Source organism: Macaca thibetana, chromosome 3, assembly GCF_024542745.1.
Source record: "Macaca thibetana thibetana isolate TM-01 chromosome 3, ASM2454274v1, whole genome shotgun sequence".
Taxonomy (NCBI): Eukaryota; Metazoa; Chordata; class Mammalia; order Primates; family Cercopithecidae; genus Macaca; species Macaca thibetana.
In genome coordinates this window covers 6511373-6533155 of record NC_065580.1, presented here as the reverse complement: position 1 = coordinate 6533155, position 21783 = coordinate 6511373, and the positions used below count along the sequence as shown (strand labels likewise).

The following is a 21783-nucleotide window of genomic DNA, read 5'->3' as shown; positions in this document are numbered from 1 at the left end:
AGTACCAACTCTTTTTTTTGTATTTAGGTAATTTTGACACTTTTCTAGCTTAGGTCAAGATTTATTGCATTACCAGGATATGTATGCTTCACTGGCATAATCTGGCATACACAGGAGTCTGTAACTAATGGTGCTTTTTGAATCAAATGATTGTGATTTGAGAATCTGCTGGCTTGAGTGGAGCAGATATTTTCTGGCTAAAATGCTGACCCGGTTTAACCGGTTTTTGAATATGTTTGGATTTCCAGTCACAGTTCTGAGTGGGCTGTGGGAGGGAATGACTGTGGGCTGGTGTCAGGAAAGTGTCCAGAAGACTGCTGATCGCCAGAATGTAACCCAGGAGATTTGCCGATTTCTCACATTGTATCAAAAGTGATAAGGGATCACTTTGTTTTCTGAATTAAATGTTTTTTTAGAATCAGTCATATTGGACTTTGGCTTTTGTGGGAAGCGTTTTGAGCAGTATTATTTTTAGATTGTCGTGGTTAAGAGTATAGGCTCCAGCGCGTGGGTCACCACTTGGGCCAAGCTGCTTCCTAGCATCATGACTGCACTCATTCCCCAGCCCCTGTGTCCTCAGGTGCAGGATGGGCCAGGTGTAAGCATCTCATGGAATTACCAGGTCACCCTTACAGAGGGTGAAGTGTAGTGCTTGATATGTGATAAATAATATTACAGGCGTGACTTGGAGATTTTGTGGGTTCAGTTTTGGACCATCCCGATGAAGTGAATGGCACAATGAAGTGAGGCACACACATTTCTTAGTTTCCCGGTGCACATGAAGGCTATGTTTGCACTATATTATGGTTTAATTGTATAATAGCATTATGTCTAAAAAACCAGTGTACATGCCTTCATTTAAAAAATATGTTATTGCAAAAAATGCTGATACAGAGACATGAAGTGAGTGTGTGCTTTTGGGAAAATGGCACTGACAGACCTGCCTGGTGCTGTTTCCTCAGACCTTCAGTTGGTAACAAACACATTATGGGTGAAGTGCATTATGGGTGAAGTGTCTTCTAGTGAGGCGTCCTCACCACCTGCTCTAGACTGCACCTTGGCACTTTTTCCCACGCCATTTTGCCCTGCCTTGCTTTATTTTTTTCTCCATGACATTCGTTTCCTAATTTGCTATATATATTTACTTATTTAAACTTAATAGTTCTGCCTCTCTACCTGAAACACGTCTCAAGAGGGCAACCATTTTGATATGTCAGATTCATTGCTAACCTGCGGTGCTTAGAACACTCCTGGCCCGTGCGGGGTGCTCAGTAAGTGCTGCTGACCTGGTGAATGAGATACACGGCACACTGTGGGGCCTGGGGGCTTTGCGCTCTTGCAGGGGAGTCAGGGAAGGAGGGGTTGCCAGGTTGGCGAGGTGGTGAGCGAGGGCTTTCCAGGCACTGGAGACATCCCTCAGAGATGCTCAGAGTCTGCAAGACCACAGAGATGTGGAGGCTGGAGGGCGGGGGTGCAGGTTGGGGTGAGACCTGAGGGGCCTTTGTCTGCTGTCTGGGGGGGTTTGACTTTAGATTTGAAGACCAACTCTATAATCTTACTGAAAGAAGTATTTCAACAGATAGGCTGAGTAAATATTTGTTAAACTGCGAAAGTAAACCTTGAGTTCAGAATCTTATTTTAGGAAGTCATGTTAACCTAGGTGCAGGGGCTTACGCCTCTGTAATCCCATCACTTTGGTAGGCCAAGGTAGGAGGATTGCTTGAGCCCAGGAGTTCGAGACCCGCCTGGGCAACACAGGGAGACCCCATCTATAAAAAAAATTAGCCAGCTGTAGTGGAATGCACCACACCTATGGTCCCAGCTACTTGGGAGGCTGAGGTGGGAGGATCCCTTGAGCCCAGAAGGTCAAGGCTGCAGTGAGCTGTGATTGCACCGCTGCACTCTAGCCTTAGCGACAGAGGGAGACCCTGTTTCAAAAAAAAAAAAAAAAAAAAAAAATTGTCACGTTGGTCTGTGCTCTATAAGCAGTGAAATAAAACAGTGATGTATGCTATTTTTTCATACTTTGAAAACAGTATTAGATTAATAGGGCATTTAAAAATGTTTCGTCTGTGCTAGATTTGCTGCCGAGAGAGCTTTCTTTCTAGACTGTTGTGTGGGATAATCTGCTTCTTTTCTATAAATAAAGGGGTTGGATTTTAAAATACTAAAATGTTATTATTTGTGACGTCTTTCCTTTCTTTCTTAGAAAAAATGTTTGCTTACTCTTCCTTGTGGAAATTGATTAAGAATGCAGGCTGGCCTTCGTGGCTCATGTGTGTAATCCCAGCAATTTAGGGGGATGAGGCAGGAGGATTGCTTACGACCAAGAGCTGGAAACCAGCCTGGGTAAGATAGCAAGACCCCATCTCTACAAAAGAAAAAATTAAAAAATTAGCTGGATGTGGTAGCATGCACCTGTAGTCCCACCTGCGTGGGAGACTGAGACAGGAGTATCCCTTGAACTTGGGAGGTGGAGGCTACAGAGAGTTAGGATCGCACCACTGCAGTTCTGCCTGGGTGACAGAGTGAGACCTTGTCTCAAAACAAACAAACAAACAAACAAACAAAAAAACCCTATTAGGCTAAATGTTTATATTTCTGAGGTACAGAATTATTAGAATAAGCACTGTTGCTTTACTTTGAGATGAGATGGAAAGAATACATTTATTGGTAATTTCACATATTTCTCTTTTTTTCTGCTTTTTCCTCACTGTGAAGGTGAAACAAGCATAGGTAATAAGAAACTAAAGCAAATGACGCCTGTAAGCCACATTTAAGCCATCAGAGTAATGATGGATAGTCACTTGAGTTTAAAAATAATAAGCTCAGATACTGTTTTAATCCTCATAAAAGACTAGTTAGAAAACCAATTTTACTTTGATGCAAACAAACTAACTAAAGTTAGAGAAGGGGTACTAAGAAAATGAGTGGGGACCGTCTGTTCTCTCCTGATCCCGCCCCTCAGCTGCTCTGGGGACATCTCCTTGTGTTTAATCTCCCATCAAGACTCCTGCTGAATACATTTTAGGAATGAGAGGCAGACTCTCAACCGTGTCATTTTCTCAGAGAAAATTGGATTGTGTGTTGGTAATAACAGTACCTGTCACACTGAGAAATGGTTTGTCGTGGGCATGGCTGAGAGGCTTCAGACCGACTTTGTTGTGGTTTGCTCTCTGATTTATTTCTTGTGTTTTCAAGCACCGGGAAAGGGATGCTGACAGCATGAGGGGCAGTGAAGGCTGCGAAGTTGAGTCTAGGGCTTTTTCCTTTTCCTTGATAAAGTAACTTTTCTGTTTAGAATGGAAATAACCCTTCCATTAAAGTTTTTCCATTTAATCTGGGTGAGGGGGGAGGTATTGCTTTTGTAGTTGAGTGTTAAAAAAGGTTTTCCTTGGTTTCAGTTAGTATAACACTTAATTTTTGATTTTCTGTTTGTCATGTGCAACGTGGTTGTTGATGGTAAGAATGGGTTCAAACGGACTAAGGATCTAGCACCAGAAATACCATTTGACCCAGCAATCCCGTTACTGGATATATACCCAAAGGACTATAAATCATTCTGCTGTAAAGACACATGCACACGTATGTTTATTGCAGCACTGTTCACAATAGCAAAGACTTGGAACCAACCCAAATGGCTATCAATGATAGACTGGATAAAGAAAATGTGGTCATATACACCATGGAATACTATGAAGCCATAAAAAAGGATGAGTTCATGTCCTTTGCAGGGACATGGATGAAGCTGGAAACCATCATTCTCAGCAAACTAACACAAGAACAGAAAACCAAACACTGCATGTTCTCTCTCATAAGTGGGAGTTGTACAATGAGATCACATGGACACAGGGAGGGGAACATCACACACCAGGGCCTGTTGGTGGGTCTCTTAGGAGAGGGGAGAGCATTAGGAGAAATATCTAATGTAGATGACGGGTTGATGGGTGCAGCAAACCACCGTGGCACGTGTATGTATACCTGCATAACAAACCTGCATGTTCGGCACATGTACCCCAGAATGGAAGCATAATAATAATTTAAAAAGTAGTAACGCTTCCTCCATTTCCCACTGCATCGGATGTGGAGGTGTTTACAGCCACAGAGCACTTTTTGCTCTATTAGGAGATGGCAAGTCTTTTGACCTTGACTGGCCCTCAAGGCCAGGGTTCTACCTCACTGCTTCAGAGTTGCTTTCTGTTTGTCCTGGGGAGACATGCTGTGTTGATGGTGTTGTGTTCTGCTGCGGAGAGGAGTCCACGTTATAAGAGGCTTGTTGTTGGATTTTGAAGTTTATCCAGAGGAGGGTCCCCAGAACAGCAAGAGGTCCTGAAAAGATGGCCTGTGAGAAATGGTTGAGGGAAGCAGCATTGTTTGGCTGGCAACCTTGCAGGGAGCATGAGGCTGTCTTGGGACACGTGATGGGCAGCTGGCTGGACGCTGAGCAGTGCCGAGGAAGGAGAGAAACCAGGGCGGCAGATTTCATCTCAGCACAGGGAGAGCTACTTTACAAATTGGTCTATACAAGGTGGGGTCCGAATTCTGTGACACGGGAAGGGAGGCTGTGTGGACTGGTGGTTAAGAGTGCTGTGCTGAGTGCATGGGCTGCGGGGGGGTGGTGCCCCCGTGTGGTGAGTGCGTGGATCCTGCATGGTGGTGAGCACGAGGTCTGCAGGTGTGGATGCCACGTGGCCGTGAACTTCTAGACTGCCAGGTGTGTGTGCTGCCCTGCCTACCGCTTGTTCAGCTGTGTGACTTTGGCAGGTTACTCGATCTCACTGTGCCTCAGCGTCCTTCTCGGCAGAATGGGGATGGGACTAGTACCTGCTTTATCCCATTTTTGGCAAGGTGAAAGGAGTTGGTGTGTGGAATTGCCTTCAGCTGTGTCAGGCAGTGAGTAGGCACTGTCATTGTGTTCCATGAAATGACTTCAAGTGATACTCTGAAATGGCGCTCCACATCCAGGCCAGGGCAGCAGATTCCTCACCTGCTGCGGCCTCTAGCCAACTGACTTTTCTATTTTTAAAGTTCCCAGGGATTTTGCCTGGTTTCCTTTGCTTTTTTGCCCCGGGCAACTGCTGCCTTTTGGGACTCCTACATGTCTTGGATTAGCTGCAGAGTGGCACACCACTTCCCCAGTGGCCCTCTTTGCTGGTGCGCAGGCATCTTTGGTTTTACTGCTCAGCGCTAACTAGGGCAGGGTTTCTTAGCCTTGGTGCTATTGACATTTTCATCGTAGGATGTTTAGCATCATCTCTGGCCTCTCCCCACAAAGTGCCAGTAGCACCTTCCCACCCCCACCCAGTCCCGACAATCAAAATCGTCTCCACATGTTGCTTAATGTCCCCTGGAGGCACAGTTGTCCCTGATTGAGAACCTGTGCACTAGGGAGAAATGTTAGGAGGTTACCAGAATCCAAGGACTTAATCAGAAATTGTCAGTTATTGTTTCTGGTTCTTGAGTTACTTGCTGGAGTCTTTTTTCGTTTACTGACCCCCCTTTATTCCAGAGGGGAGAGCGAATGAAATGCTCCTCGTTCATTCCACGATGGCTGTGGAGGGTCCCTGCTTACCGAGCGCTGTGTGTAGTGGTGGCTTCCGGGAGGAGTGGACAGACAGGGTGTAGACCTGACCCTGCTCAAGCCTCTGCATGGCCCAGGGCGGAGAGGGCCAAACAAGAGAACCCACTGTGCTTGTCGCCGTCCTGCCTTCCCTGGGCCGGTGCTGACGTCATTACCCTCTAATTTCCCCCAGACCTGCCAGCGGCCTGGTGATGTCGTCACAGATGAGGGCGTGAGAGCTCACGGCTGAGGGGGTTTGCTGCTTCCTTCAGGCCCCAGCACCAGACAGTGGAGGGAAGTGTGAGGCCTTTGGGCATCCCCACCTGGCTCCAGGGAGCAGGTTGGGGTCAGGTTGTGAAGGGCTCCAAACGCCCTGTCAGGAAAACCGGGTTTGGGGCCAGTACTGCTTCGTCGTCTTAAACGCTTGTCTTCTGTCGGGCTCTGCTCTCATCTGGTGTTCCTGTCAGGCTGACAGTTCGATAGAGCCTATCACTTAGCACTTGTATGTTCCTTTTAGACTGTATTCCACCCTCCACTGTCGCTCTGGCAGGTCCCCCTTGTCCCCTGAAACTTCTGCTGTCGGCAGCGGGGCGTGGGGAAAGAGTTGCATCCGGGAGTCAGCCCCGTGGGTGGTGTGGGACAGCTTAGGGCGCGGGGTTCAGGGGCTGCTGAAGTACAAGCCAGTCCCTTGACCTTGTCCTTGGGAGGTGCCGTCTGGGGCAGGTCTGCTCTGGCCTGCCTCCCTCAGGACGTGCCCACACAGGGACCTTCTAACCCGGAGGCTGTCGTTCTGTGCATAGAGCTAAAGTTCAGTTCAGTAATTCTAGGCCGAAGCTCAACGTGACGAAAACAAGAGTACTTTGCAGCATTAATTTAGAAACAGTATCTGGGCAGAGCTAGTGGAAGACTTGTAGGACGGCAGCCTGCCTGTGCAGGAAGCGTGTGCAGGAGACCTCACCAACTCTGCGTTCTTACGGATCCGGAACCCACTGTGCGTGCCACATCCGTGTAGACAGTGGACGCTGGGAGTTGTTGTGTTCCAAAGCTCAGGCAGGAGCAAAACATGAGATTTGAACCTGTTATTTGGCCTGGGGCACAGAAGCTCTCGCTTTCTCCCGGAGTTCTCTCTAAAGTGTGTCTGTGTGAAAGGGGACATTTGCCAGTGGGGAGGAGTTGGGTTGGAGGGTGGGGACGACAGGAGTGTATTCAGAGGGCGGAAGGAACAAGGTGGACAGTTACTTTGGTAACAGATCAAGGGTTGTTCATTCTTCAATACTAAAGGGTTTGTTGAGTTTACATGAGAATTTCTCAACACAAAGCACGACGTGGAACTAGGGTGGGAGCTGGAGTTTGCTTTTAGGAAATGTCTCGAAGTGTAGTGCGTATTGTTTTCCTGTTGTCCATAGCAACTATGGGGGATTAAATGTTAAAAATGTTAAAATAAAATTGGGCGACTTGGCTCAATCTTATGTCCTCACACAGTTACAGAACACTGAGAAATGAAGAGTTAGAGACTGTACACATTGGCTAAATGTGCACCCTCTTTAGGGCGTCTTTCTTCTCATTTAAGTCCCTGATGCCACCTTTTCAGCAAGGCCATTCCTGCCGTCTCAACTGAGAGTGACCCGTTGCCGTCACTTTCTCTTATGTTGCTCTGTTTTTAAAAGTTCGACTTTGAGATGTAATTTATACTGAGTCACATGAACCCATTTTTAAGTGTATGGTTTGAAAAGAAAGTTTACATACTTAGGTGATAATCACCACAGTTAAGGTACAGTGGGGAAGCATGGCTGGCGGGAGTTCCTCAGCCTCTGCTCCAGGAAGGTGCCCATCTGCGGGATTTGACGTGCCAGAGTTTCGTATACAGGAGTCCCTTCTTATCCATGGGGCATGTGTCCCAAGACCCCCAGTGGACGGCTGAAACTGTGGGTGGTGCCACACCCTCTGTATACGATCTTTTTTTCCTGTGCATACATACTTTTCATAAAGTTTACAAATTAGGTACAGTAAGAGATTAACAGCAATAACTAATAATACGGATTAGTTACAACAGTGTGTTAGCATCACCACTCTTGTGCTGTGGGGCTCTTATTAAATAAAGTGAGGGTCACCTGAACTCAAGCACTGTGATGGTGCGGTAGTCGGTCTGATCACCAAGGTGGCTACTGAGTGACTCAGGGCGGGTGGCATGGACATGCTGGACAAAGGGAAGACTTGTGCCCTAAGCGGGACACAGTGGGACAGCTTGAGATTTCATCATGCTTCTCAGCATGGTGTGCAGCTTAAAACTTAACAAAGTGTTTTTTTCTGGAATTTTCCGTTTAATCTTTTCAGACTGTGGTTGACCACGGGTAACTGACACCTTGCAGCGTGAGCCACAGATAATGGGGGGCTGCTGGAAATGGAGTGTTCCACGTATTCTCTGTTTCCGGCTTCCTTCACTCAGCTGGTGCTTTTGAGGTGTGCGTGTCATTTGTCCCCTCGTACTGCTGGGAGCGCCTCAGCGAGCGGCTGTGCTGCAAGTCAGCCGTCCCCTGCTGGCGGACATTTGAGTTGTTTCCAGTCTTGGCTATTACAAAAAACCTTGCTATGAACATTGGAAATATACTCAGCGTCTGCTGGATATGTTTCATTCTCCTTGGGAAATACCTGGGAGTGCAGTCGCTTTGTTGTATGGTAAGTGTACATCGTTTTCACTTTGTGAAAACTGCCCGACTTTTTCCAAAGTACTTACAGCATCTACCCTCCCACCAGCAACGCACAAGAGTTGCAGTTGTTCGTCTTTACTCAAACTTGGTGTGTGGTGGATTTAAGCTGTATGATCCTGATGACAAATGTTGTTGATTGTCTTTTCCTGTACTTAGCGGTCATTTGTATATTTTCTTTTGTGAAATGTCCGTTTGAATCTTTTGCCCATTTTTAACTGATTTGTTTATTGAGTGACAACTCAATAATGAGAGTTCTTCAGATATCCTGGATACAAATCCTTTGTCAGATTTATGTGTTGCAGATTTTTTTTTTAGTCTGTGGCTTGTCTTTTCATTTTCTTAGTGGTGGTTTTTGAAGAACAAATGTATGGAACCCCATTTATAAACTTTTTTCTTTTATGGTTCATGCTTTTTTATGTGCTAAGAAATTTTTGCCTGCCACAAAATTACGAAGTTTTTAAAAAATGGTTTTTAAAAGAAATTTTGTACTCTTAGCCCTTACATTTAAACCAGTGATAAATTTTGAGTTAATTTGTGTATATGAAATGAGAAAGTAAATAAATGTTCATCCTCTCACCCATGGATATAAATTATTCCCACATCATTTGTTGAAAAAGACTATTCTTTCCCTATTGAAGTATCTGGGTGACTTGGTGTAAAATCATTTGCCCACACACGCATAGCACTGTTTGTATGGTTATATGAATAAATGAAAGAAATGAATTTATATAATACCTTTGAAGGCAACTCAAGATCATGTAATGCTTCTCAAGTATTATAATGAACATTTATTTTCATACCCTAGTGAATAATTTTTAATTAAAAAACCTATTACAGAGACATGACAAGTAATTGCACAGTCTGACCCTGCACTGGACTCTGGACTGGAGAGAAAAAAAAATGCCATGAAGAATATTAATAAATCCAGTGGCAAGATGGGAATAGGAACAGTAGATTAAAGTTTTGTATCAATGTTAAGTTTATGAAGTTGGCAGTTGTACTATGGTAACATGAAAGAATGTTCTCAGTTTTAGTAAATACACACTAAAGTATTTAGTAGTAAAGGGCCATGAGGTATGTAAGTTACGCTCAGATGCTCCCCGGCTCCAGATGTGTGTGCGTGTGGGAGGGGACAGAATAAATGCATGCAAATGATAAATAAAAACACTCTACCATAAATGTTAACAGTAGGTGAATCTGAATAAAGAATGTATCACTTTTGCTAAGCTTGAAATTCTTTCTAAATTGAAAAATTATTTTATTTATTTTTATTTTTTTGAGACGGAGTTTCACTCCTGTTATCCAGGTTGGAGTGTAATGGTGCAATCTTGGCTCACTGCAACCTCCGCCTCCCGGGTTCAAGTGATTCTCCTGCCTCAGCCTCCCAAGTAGCTGGGATTATAGGTGCATACCACCACGCCCAGCTAATATTTGTATTTTTAGTAGAGATGGGGTTTCACCATGTTGGCCAGGCTGGTCTCTAACTCCTGACCTCAGGTGATCTGGCCGCCTTGGCCTGCCAAAGTGCTGGGATTACAGGCATGAGCCATCACTCCAGACCTAAAAAAATTTTTTTTAATAAAATGTTTTTTAAAAAAATCTATTACATTAATTTGTTGGCTTAATATTCGCCTTTTACATGGAAGTAGAATTTAAACGTATTAAAATAGCCATTAATAGTGATTTTAAAAATCTAGGTTGTTAGGCTTACGTTTATTTGAAATAGAAATTTCTCTGAAAACTAAATGGCCATTCTAGATGTAATGATCATTTACCATTTCAAAAAAAAAAAAGTTTTATGATGATGTCTTGTGTTACAAATTCTCTCTTAATGTCTGAAATCCAGCTCTCAGTTTTGCCGGGTAAACTGGCCTGTTTGAAGTTTTCTGAGGATACATTTTCTCTCTCACTATCTTTTTGGTCACCTAGTTTGATTACAGCGGTAAAAGTTATTACAGAGCCCTCTGCACAAGAGCCCATGTATGTCTTTAAAAGATGGAATTACTGTTCATTTCAGGTATCACTCCAAGGATTTAATGTGAATCTAATTGTATTTGTTAAGTCCTCTTTTGTATTTGGTCTATTTTCTACCACAACGAAGTCAACAGAACAAGCTAGGATACAGATTATCTACTTCTAGGCCAGACATCTGAGAGGATTTAGAGGAAATCAGTACAACCAGTGAGCTCTCATACAGTGGTTGACCTGGTTGGTGAGACCGTCTTGTCCACTTGCCATGGCCAAGTGGGACCCATTGCTCTCTTATCCACTACTTGCAACTTTGAGTGTCTTAATTGACTCGGTTTAGGGACTTTTGTTTTCTTCAACTTGTCTTTGCTTTGAAGTTTTAATACACATTTATATACAGTATATGCTGGGTAATATGATATACATTATAACCTGGACTCGGAGCGCCCCTCAGTTAGTGTTTTCATGTTCTGCCCTTTTTCTGTCTCTCCTGTTCCACATCCGTCTCATTTGCTGAGGACTTTCTGAGCTCCTGATGTTCCTTTCCGAGCTTCCTAACTTCTCCGGAGCACCTTGGCGGCACAGGTCATCCCGGATCCTGCAGTATTCGTGCAGTGTTGTCTTCAGGTTTTATTTGTTGCCTAGTTTCAGAGCTCACTATCTGTGGCCACGCTAATCGTGCCCATGCAGAGTGCTGACCACAAGGAGCTCTATTCCGTGCTGAGCTGGACTGTTGGAGCTCAAGTGACGTTTCGCGGTGAGGAGGCAGGGATTCTGAATTGCAGAGGAGCAGCGCGAATGAGGGCTGTTTGGCCCTTGCCTATTGCTGGTTTGTGACTTCCCCTCACAGAATCTCTTGAAATGGATGCCACTCCTGAAGTGACTTGGCTCTGTTTTAGGGGCCTACTCGTGCGGTGGTGTGTGCAGCTCTCCCGGCCCTCGGGGAAAGTGGAGTACAGGGATGCCTGTGGGACGATCTGCCATCGGCCAGGGCCCTGCCTGCCTTAGCCCCGCTGAGAGCTCAGCGTAGCTTCCACCTGCAGCTGTCTTCCTGGGCATTTCCTAAGTGAAAATAAAGATTCAGCCATGAAATGATTTTTGTTTTATTTATTTATTTTTAATGTAAGAAACAAATAGAATTGCTTTTTAGAAGACAAAACTGAAATGAAGCATTGAAAACATTCACGATTGTTGTGAAGATGCAGATCCTCAGAATGAAAAAGTATGTGTTTTAAAGTTCCCTGTTTACATTTCTGAACTTTTAGGAATCTCTAGGTTTGGGAGGTTGAGGCATCTTCTTCAGGCCTCACAGCGAGCCCCGGCGCCCGGGCTGCAGTCCGCGGTGAACCCCGGCGCCCGGGCTGCGGTCCGCGGTGAACCCCGGCGCCCGGGCTGCAGTCCGCTCCGCAGGGCTCACTGTGATGTTTTCTTTGTGTTTGTAGCTCAGTGTCTTTAACGCAGTAACTGCCTGCTGAATGCAGTGGGATGTTTGCTGCTGATCACAGGGATGTTTAGGCTGTTGAGGTTTGTTCTTCAGTTACTGAAGGAGGAAAGGAATTCAGAATGAGGACCCAGCATCCTTTCATAAACTTAGGGAATGATTAACTGTATTTTGCCTGAAGATCATGCAAGCCCACACCCCTGCCCCTCCTGCCTGCTTGCCTTCTAGTGTGGAAAGTTTGAAGCAGGCAGGAAAGTATATCCAATATACAAGGATGAAGTAGCTGAAGGAATCTGGGTGAGGAGAAGTGAGGGTGGCAGAATAGTGCAGCAGGGTGGGACGAGGACAGAACCCATGTGCACCATTCTGTGGTTGTGCCTAGCTACGGGAGAGGCCCCTCGTGGCTCTCAGCTTCTCAGCAGCTGGGGAAAAGATGGGAACTCAGTCTGTAATGGCAGGCACAGGGGACATATGATTAAGGCCAGTGAGTTTTCCTAAGAGGCCCAGCTTTTTCTGACACTGAGATCTGAGAGAAATTTCTTCTTTAGACTCTCACTAAGAATATGTCCTCCACCCATCCCTATAGCGGATAATGAAATGGACTTCCTCCTGCTGGGTCTTCTCATGGCTGGCGGTGAAGTTCAGAGGGGGGAACAGTCTTGTGAGTGAATAATGAAAGAACGCCGAGCAGACCAGGAGCATTCCCCTGGGACTTTTGGATCCATTGATAGAATTTAGAAGACTTAGAGGTGTGAACGGATTGTGTATCCCTCAGATTATCCTTCAAAATAACAATGGCCCAGAATTTTGAGATGAGGCAGCAGGTGTGCCCATGGTGCTGTGTCGGCCATTGGGTATTACAGTGAGAAGCGGACCCGTGTGTTCGACAGTTGTCTGAGGAAAGGATAAGCTCACCAAGTCCAGAGTGACAGTCAAGAAACCTGGCCCCGTGGCCCCTCTCCTACACTGGTGGGCCAAGGGAGAGCTCTCAGACACCCCGGGCTTCCCTGGGACACTGTTTGGGATCGCCTGACAGTGTCCCAAGGAACTGTTCCCAAGGCTGCAGCATTCCCTGACAGAGAGCGAGGCTGTAGGAATCTTAGCCTGGAGAAGTTTTAAAGGAGTTGTCTGCGGTGGGTTTTAAAAAAGTAAATGACATCCTGGCTAACATGGTGAAACCCTGTCTCTACTAAAAATACAAAAAAATTAGCCGGGTGTGGGTGGCGGGCACCTGTAGTCCCAGCTACTCAGGAGTCTGAGGCAGGAGAATGGCGTGAACCCGGGAGGCGGAGCTTGCAGTGAGCCGAGGTCTCGTCATTGCACTCCAGCCTGGGTGACAGAGTGAGACTCCATCTCAAAAAAAAAAAAACAAAAACCACAAAACAAAAACAAAAAACAAAACAGTAAATGAAAAACAATAGCAAAAGAACAAAAAAATCACAAAACCTCAGCAAAAGCACCCTTAGAAATGTCTAATTCCAAGCACTGACCCATCCTTGTTCTTCCCCAGTCCTCACTTAATTCTTAATTGGATATAAGCCAGGGTCTGTCTCTCCAGGAAATCATCGGCGAGCGTGGCCAGTCATGAGAGAGCAGGACCAGGGATCAGCTGAGGCTTATTCTAAGATGAGATGATCAAAATATCAAGAATGCTTCTAAGTTATGATTCTTGATATTATGGCAACAAGGAATGCCGTGTGTCTGAAAGAGCAACCAGGCCAGGAGACCCGTCTGAAGGAAGCCAGGGATCAGAATATAACCCTGTTTATGTGATTTCAAGCTGCCACCCCATCTGTCAGGGACTTGTTCCTGCCAGTCCTCCCCTTTTGGTGACATCTTACCTGAGTGTTGGTATCCAGGGGCTCCCCTGAGTTTGGCGTTTCCATAGCTGCCGCTGTGGTTGATGGTCCCTAGACTCTTGACAGGAGCCAGGCGCTCTCAGGTTGGTCATGAGAGATTTCTCCACAGGGTGACAGAGGACAACAGTGATTATTCATCATGCTGATCCTGGGACAGGATGTTGGCTTGAAAACTAGACTGAAAGTGGGTCAAGAAGGCAGGTGCCCAGTGACCTTGTGGTCTCCCTGTGGCGAGGGGCGTCGGGGTTGCCTCTCGAGAAATGGATGTGACGGCGGTTTCCTCGGTTGGCCACGCCCACAGAGTTTTAAGAAAGCAAAGAAGTGTGTAGCAGTGAAACCCCCAGATGAGGACAGACTGCAGAGTTCCTGGGGCAGAAAACCATTGCCAGGTATTTTATTCAGTGTGTTCATGATCAGGTCGTCTCCGTAAGGCATGGGTACCCCTTAGAGTGTCTGCAGTGTTCAGGGCTGTTCCCTGTGAGTAGAAGTGTGGGGTAAACACCAAGGAATGGGGCACAGTGTGGGCTCCGGGGATCTCTCACCGCTGCAGAGAGTCCTGGAAGGGTGGCCTCAGGACCACCCCAGTTCCTGGCCCTGAAGGCCAAGCCCGGATCCTCCCTTAACAATATATTAGCCTTGACCTTCTCGAAGCTGATAACAAAATATTGTGGCACAGTTTTATGAGATCACAGTTTTGTGAGGCTCTGTCCCTGGCCAAGCCACTGTAGAAGCTTTAGCCCAGGGGTGTCCAGCCTTTTGGCGTCCCTGGGCCACATCAGAAGAAGAAGAAACTCTTGGGCCACACATAGAATACACTAACACTAATAGCTGACGAGTGAAGAAAAAGGTCCTGTGCATCATGTTTTTGGTATTTGCCACCATGGATGAGCAAAACCATTGTTGCATTGAAAGGGCTGGACATGGCTCCTTCAGCTCCTGACAGCCTTTCGCCTTAGCGACTGGAGCAGCTATAGCATGTTAGGTGATTTATCAAACATCTGCTGCTGGCAGGTAACCGGAGGTGAAATTTCTCTCTACAGACACTCAGGGTGGAATTGGAGCAGAATCCAGGTGGAAGACGAGGTCACTGGTGGCTTCTCCAGGTAGAAGGCCATATCCCTCGTGGCTTCTCCAGGTGGAAGACCAGGTCACTGGTGGCACTCCCAGGTGGAAGGCCAGATCACTGGTCACTTCTCCAGGTGGAAGGCCAGATCACTGGTCACTTCTCCAGGTGGAAGGCCAGCATCTCCAGGTGGAAGGCCAGATCACTGGTCACTTCTTCAGGTGGAAGGCCAGATCACTGGTGGCTTCCCATGGCTTCTGCCCCCTTTCATTCTTCCTGCTCTGACTTCACTATCTAACTCTGAGTCCATGTGGGTGCTGTCACAGCAGTTCTAGGAGTTGGCACGAGAGAAAAATGATCCCTTTGCACTCAGTGCTGGCTGTCTTTCCCCAGAACAGCAGTAAGCAGGAACGGACTACTGTCATATCATATAACTTAGAACCTGGGTTGCTAGGGACAGAAAAGTGCATTTTTTTTTTTCTCTGTACTGATTCCTTGTGACTTCTGCTTACCTGTAAACTTGGTGAGGGACTCACTGTTCACGCACCCAGAGCTGACTGGGAGGAGTGTCTGAAAAAGAGCTCTGCAGTTGCTCAGGAACTCGGGAAGAGCTAACATATTTAGACGATTAAAGGAAATAGGGCTTTTTGACTCCTTGAAGGATTAATTTCCTTATGTAGTTTTCATATAAGGTGTTTTCTCTAAGAAAGTTCAACCAGGAGATACGCTGGTCCCCCTTGCCAGTGGGTGATATGATTGAAGACCCCAGTGGGTGCCTGAAACTGCAGATAGTACCAAATCCTATATATACTGTGTTTTTTCTTGTACATACATACCTATGATAAAGTTTAATTTAGAAATTAGGCTCAGTAAGAGACTTCTGAACAGCAGTAACTAATAGAATAATTATTGTAATAATATACTGTAGGAAAAGTTACATAAATGTGGTCTCTCTGTCTAAAAATATCACCCTTCCTCGTCTTGTGAGGACGTGAGATGATGCAGTGCCCTGTGGTGAGAGGCGAGAGGTGAGTGATGTAGGTTAGGCCACTGTGGCCTCTGACATACACCAGAAGAGGACCGGCTGCTTGGGTGACCTGGGCCATCGAGCTATGAGGATGTCAGTGGCTGCAAGTCAGGAGCAGACGGTGTGGATGACTGACAGGCAGGCAGGGTGACAATGCGGAGATGCTGGACAGAGGGCTGGTTCAGGTTCTGGGCAGGCGGAGCGGGACAGGCGAGTGCTTCCCCTTCCTCTGCCCCCCACCGAGCTTCTGGGGTGGCCACCGAGCGAGTCTTGGCACTGGAGGGCAGTGCTGGCTGGGTGGCTCATCTGAGAATGTTCCTTCTGGTAACTCGGATGCTTTCTTCCCAAGATCGTCCTTCTGAGAAGCTCCAAGCACCCATTAGAAGACGTTCCCCCGGTGATGGTTAAGGCGGAGCAGCGGGAGAGCCAGTGTTGTTTTGGCTCAAGTCAGCTGGACAGTTTCTGTTATTTGTTTTGGCTTCCTGGTCCATGTGAGGGGTTGGCAGGGGAGGCATGAGAATCGCCTTGTTTTTGCTTTGCTGTAACTGAGGAAAGGATTAAGGAGCCATCTGTGGCACATGGTTGTTGCCATAGAAAAAAAAACTACACTTTTCCAATAGCGTTAAGTTCGCTTCTGTTCACGTCTTTCATAGGGCAGGTGTGTCATGCCCACAAGCGATTGGACCTGTGGGAGCTCTGTTGTGGGTGGTTCCCGGAACTATGGGTGGGCGATTTCACCCAAGGCTCCCTCTGCTTTGTGTCTTGTAGAATGTCGTTCTCTCAGGAGGCTCCACCATGTTCAGGGATTTCGGACGCCGACTACAGAGGGATTTGAAGAGAGTGGTGGATGCTAGGCTGAGGCTCAGCGAGGAGCTCAGCGGCGGGAGGATCAAGGTAGGAGCCAGGGGCCTCCACGTGGTGCCTGGGGCTTCTGCGCCAGGCCTGACTCGGGCCCTCCTGACACAGAGCCGAAGGAGCTTGTCTGGGCTGCGTGAAATCAAAACAAGTGTGCCTCGCTTTCTGAGCTGCATTTTGACATGACCACGGAGGTTTGCTGCCTGAGGTCCTTCCAGGCTGGTGGTTCAGACCGATGGTCCTGACGACACAGCAATGGCAGCTTCAAACTCTCCCTGACCATACCAGCTGGCAGTTTCCTTTTGTGTCGTAGAGATCAGGCATGGGGTGTAATGACCAGTGTCCCAAGGAGATGGGACTGATTTACGGTGAGGATCTCTCATTTCCTTCGGAAACGTTCTCGTTAAATGAAAATAACTAACGTTAGCAGGGAGTTACAAGGCGTTTCTCCAAGATAGTAATTCTTAAGTAGCTGGTGATCACTGTGGGCTTCTAACCAAGAGTGGGCTTCGATAGCGGCAGTGGGCGCAAGGAAGAGCGCGCATGAGTCCACTGTTGGAAAAGCACAGTTTCCTTTCCTTTTTTTTTTTTTTGGAGACAGAGTCTCGCTCTGCCGCCCAGGCTGGAGTGCAGTGTCGAGATCTCAGCCCACCGCAAGCTCCGCCTCTCAGGTTCACACCGTTCTCCTGCCTCAGCCTCCTGAGTAGCTGGGACTAAAGGTGTGCCCGCCACCACACCTGGCTAATTTTTGGTATTTTTAGTGGAGACGGGGTTTCACTGTGTTAGCCAGGATGGTCTCCATCACCTGACCTCGTGATCTGCCTGCATTGGCCTCCCAAAGTGCTGGGATTACAGGCATGAGCCACCTCACCCAGCCGGAAAAGCACAGTTTCTTTTAGTATTTTGGGGATGGTTAATCTTATTTGGGATGATCTCTGCGGTGCCAGAACATCTGATACGTTTGGTCAAGAAAAAGCAGTGTGGTTAATTGCCTGGATTTTGTGCTTTTTCAGCCTTGTGAGAGGCAGGTTCTGCTTGCCGGGCGCACTGTGTTCCTTTGAGCCCTGGGGGCTGGGATTGTGGTGGGTCTTAGGGGGGATTTGGCAGCAGGGGCAGAGTCACTGAGTGCTGGGTGTGAGGTTGTGCTTGTGCCAGTAAGAGGAGGGCGGCCCCGGGTGAAGCCGTGGTCTCATCAGCTGGGGGATGATTGAATCACAGATGTGTCTGTGCGTGTGGAGTGAGAGCTGCTTTCTCTTCCAGCCAAAGCCTGTGGAGGTCCAGGTGGTCACTCATCACATGCAGCGCTACGCCGTGTGGTTCGGAGGCTCCATGCTGGCCTCGACTGTAAGTCCCTCTCTCGGGCTCTGTGTTTCCATTCCTGTGCTCTCTATTGAGTTTGGGTAAATATCGTCTCTGAAGGTGAAATAGTGTGTGCCCTAATCGTGTGGCTCTAAACAGACAATTCTGTAAAATATAAATTATATCTTTCTTTTTTTTTTTTTTTTGAGATGGAGTTTTACTCTATCACCCAGGCTGGAGTTTAGTGGCGCGATCTCAACTCACTGCAACCTCTGCCTCCCAGGTTTAAGCAGTTCTCCTGCCCCTGCATCCTGAGTAGCTGGGACTACAGGCGTTCACCACCACACCTGGCTAATTTTTTTTGGTTGTGTTTTTTAGAGATGGGGTTTTGCCATGTTGGCCAGGCTGGTCTTGAACTCCTAACCTCAGGTGATCCACCCCCCTCCAGCTTAGCCTCGCAGAGTGCTGGGATTACAGGCCTGAGCCTCTGTGCCCGGCCCAATATAAACTATGGTCTTAATATATCACACAACACATTTATCACTTATCCTTGCTAATTAGGGGTTACAGATAACATGGTAAGTGGAATCCAAAAATAATCTAAACAAATCCTGCATTAATCATTAATTTCAGTGACTTTTCCAAATAATTCTTACTTTTCCCCTCAAGTCTGTGAACAGCTCACACGGTGGTGGTGGGGGGTCTGTGAACAGCTTACACATTATCACACGTTGTTAGTGGGGGACCAGCATTTGGTTGGTCCTGAGAAGATAGAGGCTGATGAAATTTCTAAAAAGCGAAATGCCCCCCATTTAGTAGTTCCGTACATCAGAGAGGTAAAACCTTGCAGCAGTGGTCCCGTGAGGGAGGGTGGAGGCCGGGATGAGGAGAGTGTCTTGCCTGCTTGGTGCTTGACTTTCTTCTGAAATGTGTATCTTTCTGTCTGCCTGTTGCCTCTCGTAGCCCGAGTTCTTTCAGGTCTGCCACACCAAGAAGGACTATGAAGAGTACGGGCCCAGCATCTGCCGCCACAACCCCGTCTTCGGAGTCATGTCCTAGTGTCTGCCTGAAAGCGTCGTTCAGTGGTGTCACGTTGGGGAACAAGTGTCCTTCAGAACCCAGAGAAGGCCGCCGTTCTGTAAATAGCGACGTCGGTGTTGCTGCCCAGCAGCGTGCTTGCATTGCCGGTGCATGAGGCGCGGCGCGGGCCCTTCAGTAAAAGCCATTATCCGTGTGCGACCGCTGTCTGCCAGCCTCCTCCCTCACCCGCCCTCCTCTCCCTCGCTCTCCCGCCTCCTCCTCCTCTTCTGAGCTGCTAGCTGACAAATACAATTCTGAAGGAATCCAAATGTGACTGAAAATTGTTAGAGAAAACAACATTAGAAAATGGCGCAAAATCATTCTGCCCCGGGAGAGAATGTGGGGGTGCAAAACCCTTTTCCTCCCAGCCTATTTTTGTAAATAAAATGTTTAAACTTGAAATACAAATCGATGTTTATATTTCCTATCATTTTGTATTTTATGGTATTTGGTACAACTGGCTGATACTAAGCACGAATAGATATTGATGTCATGGAGTGCTGTGATCCAGAGTTTTTAATTGTGAGGCATGTTCTGATATGTTTATAGGCAAACAAATAAAACAGCAAACTTTTTTGCCACATGTTTGCTAGAAAATGATTATACTTTATTGGAGTGACATGAAGTTTGAACACTAAACAGTATTGTATGAGAATTACTACAGATCTTGTATGTTTTAGTTTTTTTGTTTGAACTTTCTGGAACTGTTTTATAGAAGATGATGGTTTGTTGTCGGTGAGTGTTGGATGAAATACTTCTTGCACCATTGTAATAAAAGCTGTTAGAATATTTATAAATACCTTTCTGCTGTAGTGTGGTGGTCTGTTGTTTTTCTCCCTGTCGCTGTGCTTCTTTCAAAGAATATTGAGATTGTTTTACATCATTGGCGGATTTGATTAATACCCAGCTTGTGGGAGGAAATGTCTTTTTCTGAATGGTGTGGGCTGCGTGCCCTGCAGTGGCCAGAGGTATCATGGGTCTGGATAACCCATCAGAGATGGTTTATCGTGGGTCTGGATAACCCGTCAGAGATGGTTTTGGCATCTGGGGTATAGTGGGAAGGAGCGACTAATGATTTCTGATATTCTTTCCCAGAAATTCAGGATTCATGACTGTAAGCTTTCAGTAACTACTCTGATGTTTGCTGAATGGATTGTTGGCTTGAAAGGTAATTTGCTCAATTAATAGATTTAGGTTTATTTCGCTCTTCATATAATTCTTATAATTATGTTATTTTAAAAATTGCTATTTATGGTATTTCTTCTAAGTTGTGAAGTGTTTTTTTTGGTCATGTTTTAAAATTTTTTCCTTACTTCCACTCTCAGAGGAGGTGAATGAAGCATATTTTGTTCTCAGAAAATTTGCCTTCGTAAAGAAACGTAGCCAGGTGCAGTGGCGTGCCCCTGTAGTCCCAGCTGCTCAGAAGGCTGAGGCAGGAGGATCACTTGAGTCCAGCAAGTCAAGACTGCAGTAAGCTAGGATTGGGCCACTGTATTCCAGCCTGGGCGACAGAGTGAGACCCCATGTCTTAAATAAAACAAAACCAAGAATAACAACACAAAAATGTGATGTTATTATTTGAGTTTAGAAATAAGTTTAATATTGAACTCAGTATGGTGAAATCTGAGTTTACCAAGCCTCAGCTGCCCAAATCTCTGATATTGTCACTGTGCTCGACCCTCAGTCTCCCCAGTCAAGAGTCTGGTACCACCTGCTTCTCTCCTAATCCAAAGTGTCTCTCTGCATTCCCTTGGAGATTTGCTGCTTCTCGGGATTGCTGTACCGTTGGCTTCTCATGATCTTCCAGCCATTTTATTGCATCATATTCCCGGTTGGTCTGCCTGCCTTCAGTCACACCTTTGCACCCTGAACATGGTAGCAAGAGCCATTCCTTCTAATGCCATTTTCTTCTTAGTTCTATGCTATTCAGGGACCTACTTGATACTCCCACCTTCACCCTGCCCTGCCCGGTTCAGCATGCTTTGCACATCTCACAGTGCGCACTGTCATTCCCACCTCTGCTCTGCATCTGGGCATTGGCAGGTGCTTTGTTGCACCTTCTCCAAACCCCGGGAATAACACCGCTCTGTATGTCAGTGGTGTGGCAGCCTGGCTAAGCTAGAGCTGTATAACCTGTCCTTCCACCACAGGACACCCAAAGCTTCCATGTTTGGTATAAGATGATCTTTGAGATTGTACTTCTGTTTGTCAACTTAAAGGACTGTGGGAAATTTTTTTTTTTTTTTTTTAAGATGGAGTTTTGCTCTTGTCCCCCAGGCTGGAGTGCAATGGTGCCATCTTGGCTCACCTCAACCTCCACCTCCTGGGTTCAAGAGATTTTTCTGCCTCAGCCTCCCGAGTAGCTGGGACTACAGGCATGCACCACCACGCCTGGCTAATTTTGTATTTCTAGTAGAGATAAGGTTTCTCCATGTTGGTCAGGCTGGTCTCGAACTCCTGATCTCAGGTGATCCACCCACCTTGGCCTACCAAAGTTCTGGGATTACAGGTGTGAGCCACCATGCCAGGCTGAGCACGTTTTGTTTTAAACCTACATTGACAGGACAGAGTGATCCATTAGAATGTGACAGGTATGATGCTGTGGTTCTCAACCCTGGGCAAGATCCATCCCAAATTAAGAGAATCAGAATACAGGCCCCAGGGAAGACGTCCCATTTTTGCTTTCTGTTTTTAAACTCCTTAGGCATTGCCAGCATAGCTGGATCTGAAAGGCTTATGAGCAGAAGGATGGGTTTTTGACTCAGAAAGATCTGAGTATGAATTCTGGCTGTTCTTAAGCAAATGAGATCCTGATTTCTGTTTGCTCATCTGTGGGAGAATTGTAATGGTCCTTTTGCTGTTAATAGAGGTGAGTTATAATTTTTTGTTTATTCAATTTGGCAGGTACTATAGATAGAAACGA

At 46.5% G+C, this 21783-nt stretch overlaps 1 protein-coding gene across 3 annotated transcripts in view; it reads left to right on the top strand.

The window, feature by feature from the left end:
• ACTR3B (actin related protein 3B) overlaps positions 1–19659 on the top strand; it is a 99658-nt gene extending 79999 nt beyond the window's left edge. For all 3 annotated transcript variants that reach the window (XM_050785895.1, XM_050785896.1, XM_050785897.1), the window contains 3 exons: positions 16395–16520; positions 17742–17825; positions 18744–19659. In XM_050785895.1, the coding sequence (XP_050641852.1) occupies positions 16395–16520; positions 17742–17825; positions 18744–18839 (306 nt within the window). In that variant the 3' untranslated portion in view covers positions 18840–19659. The remainder of the gene's footprint in view (positions 1–16394; positions 16521–17741; positions 17826–18743) is intronic.
• Positions 19660–21783: the final 2124 nt, after the last annotated feature.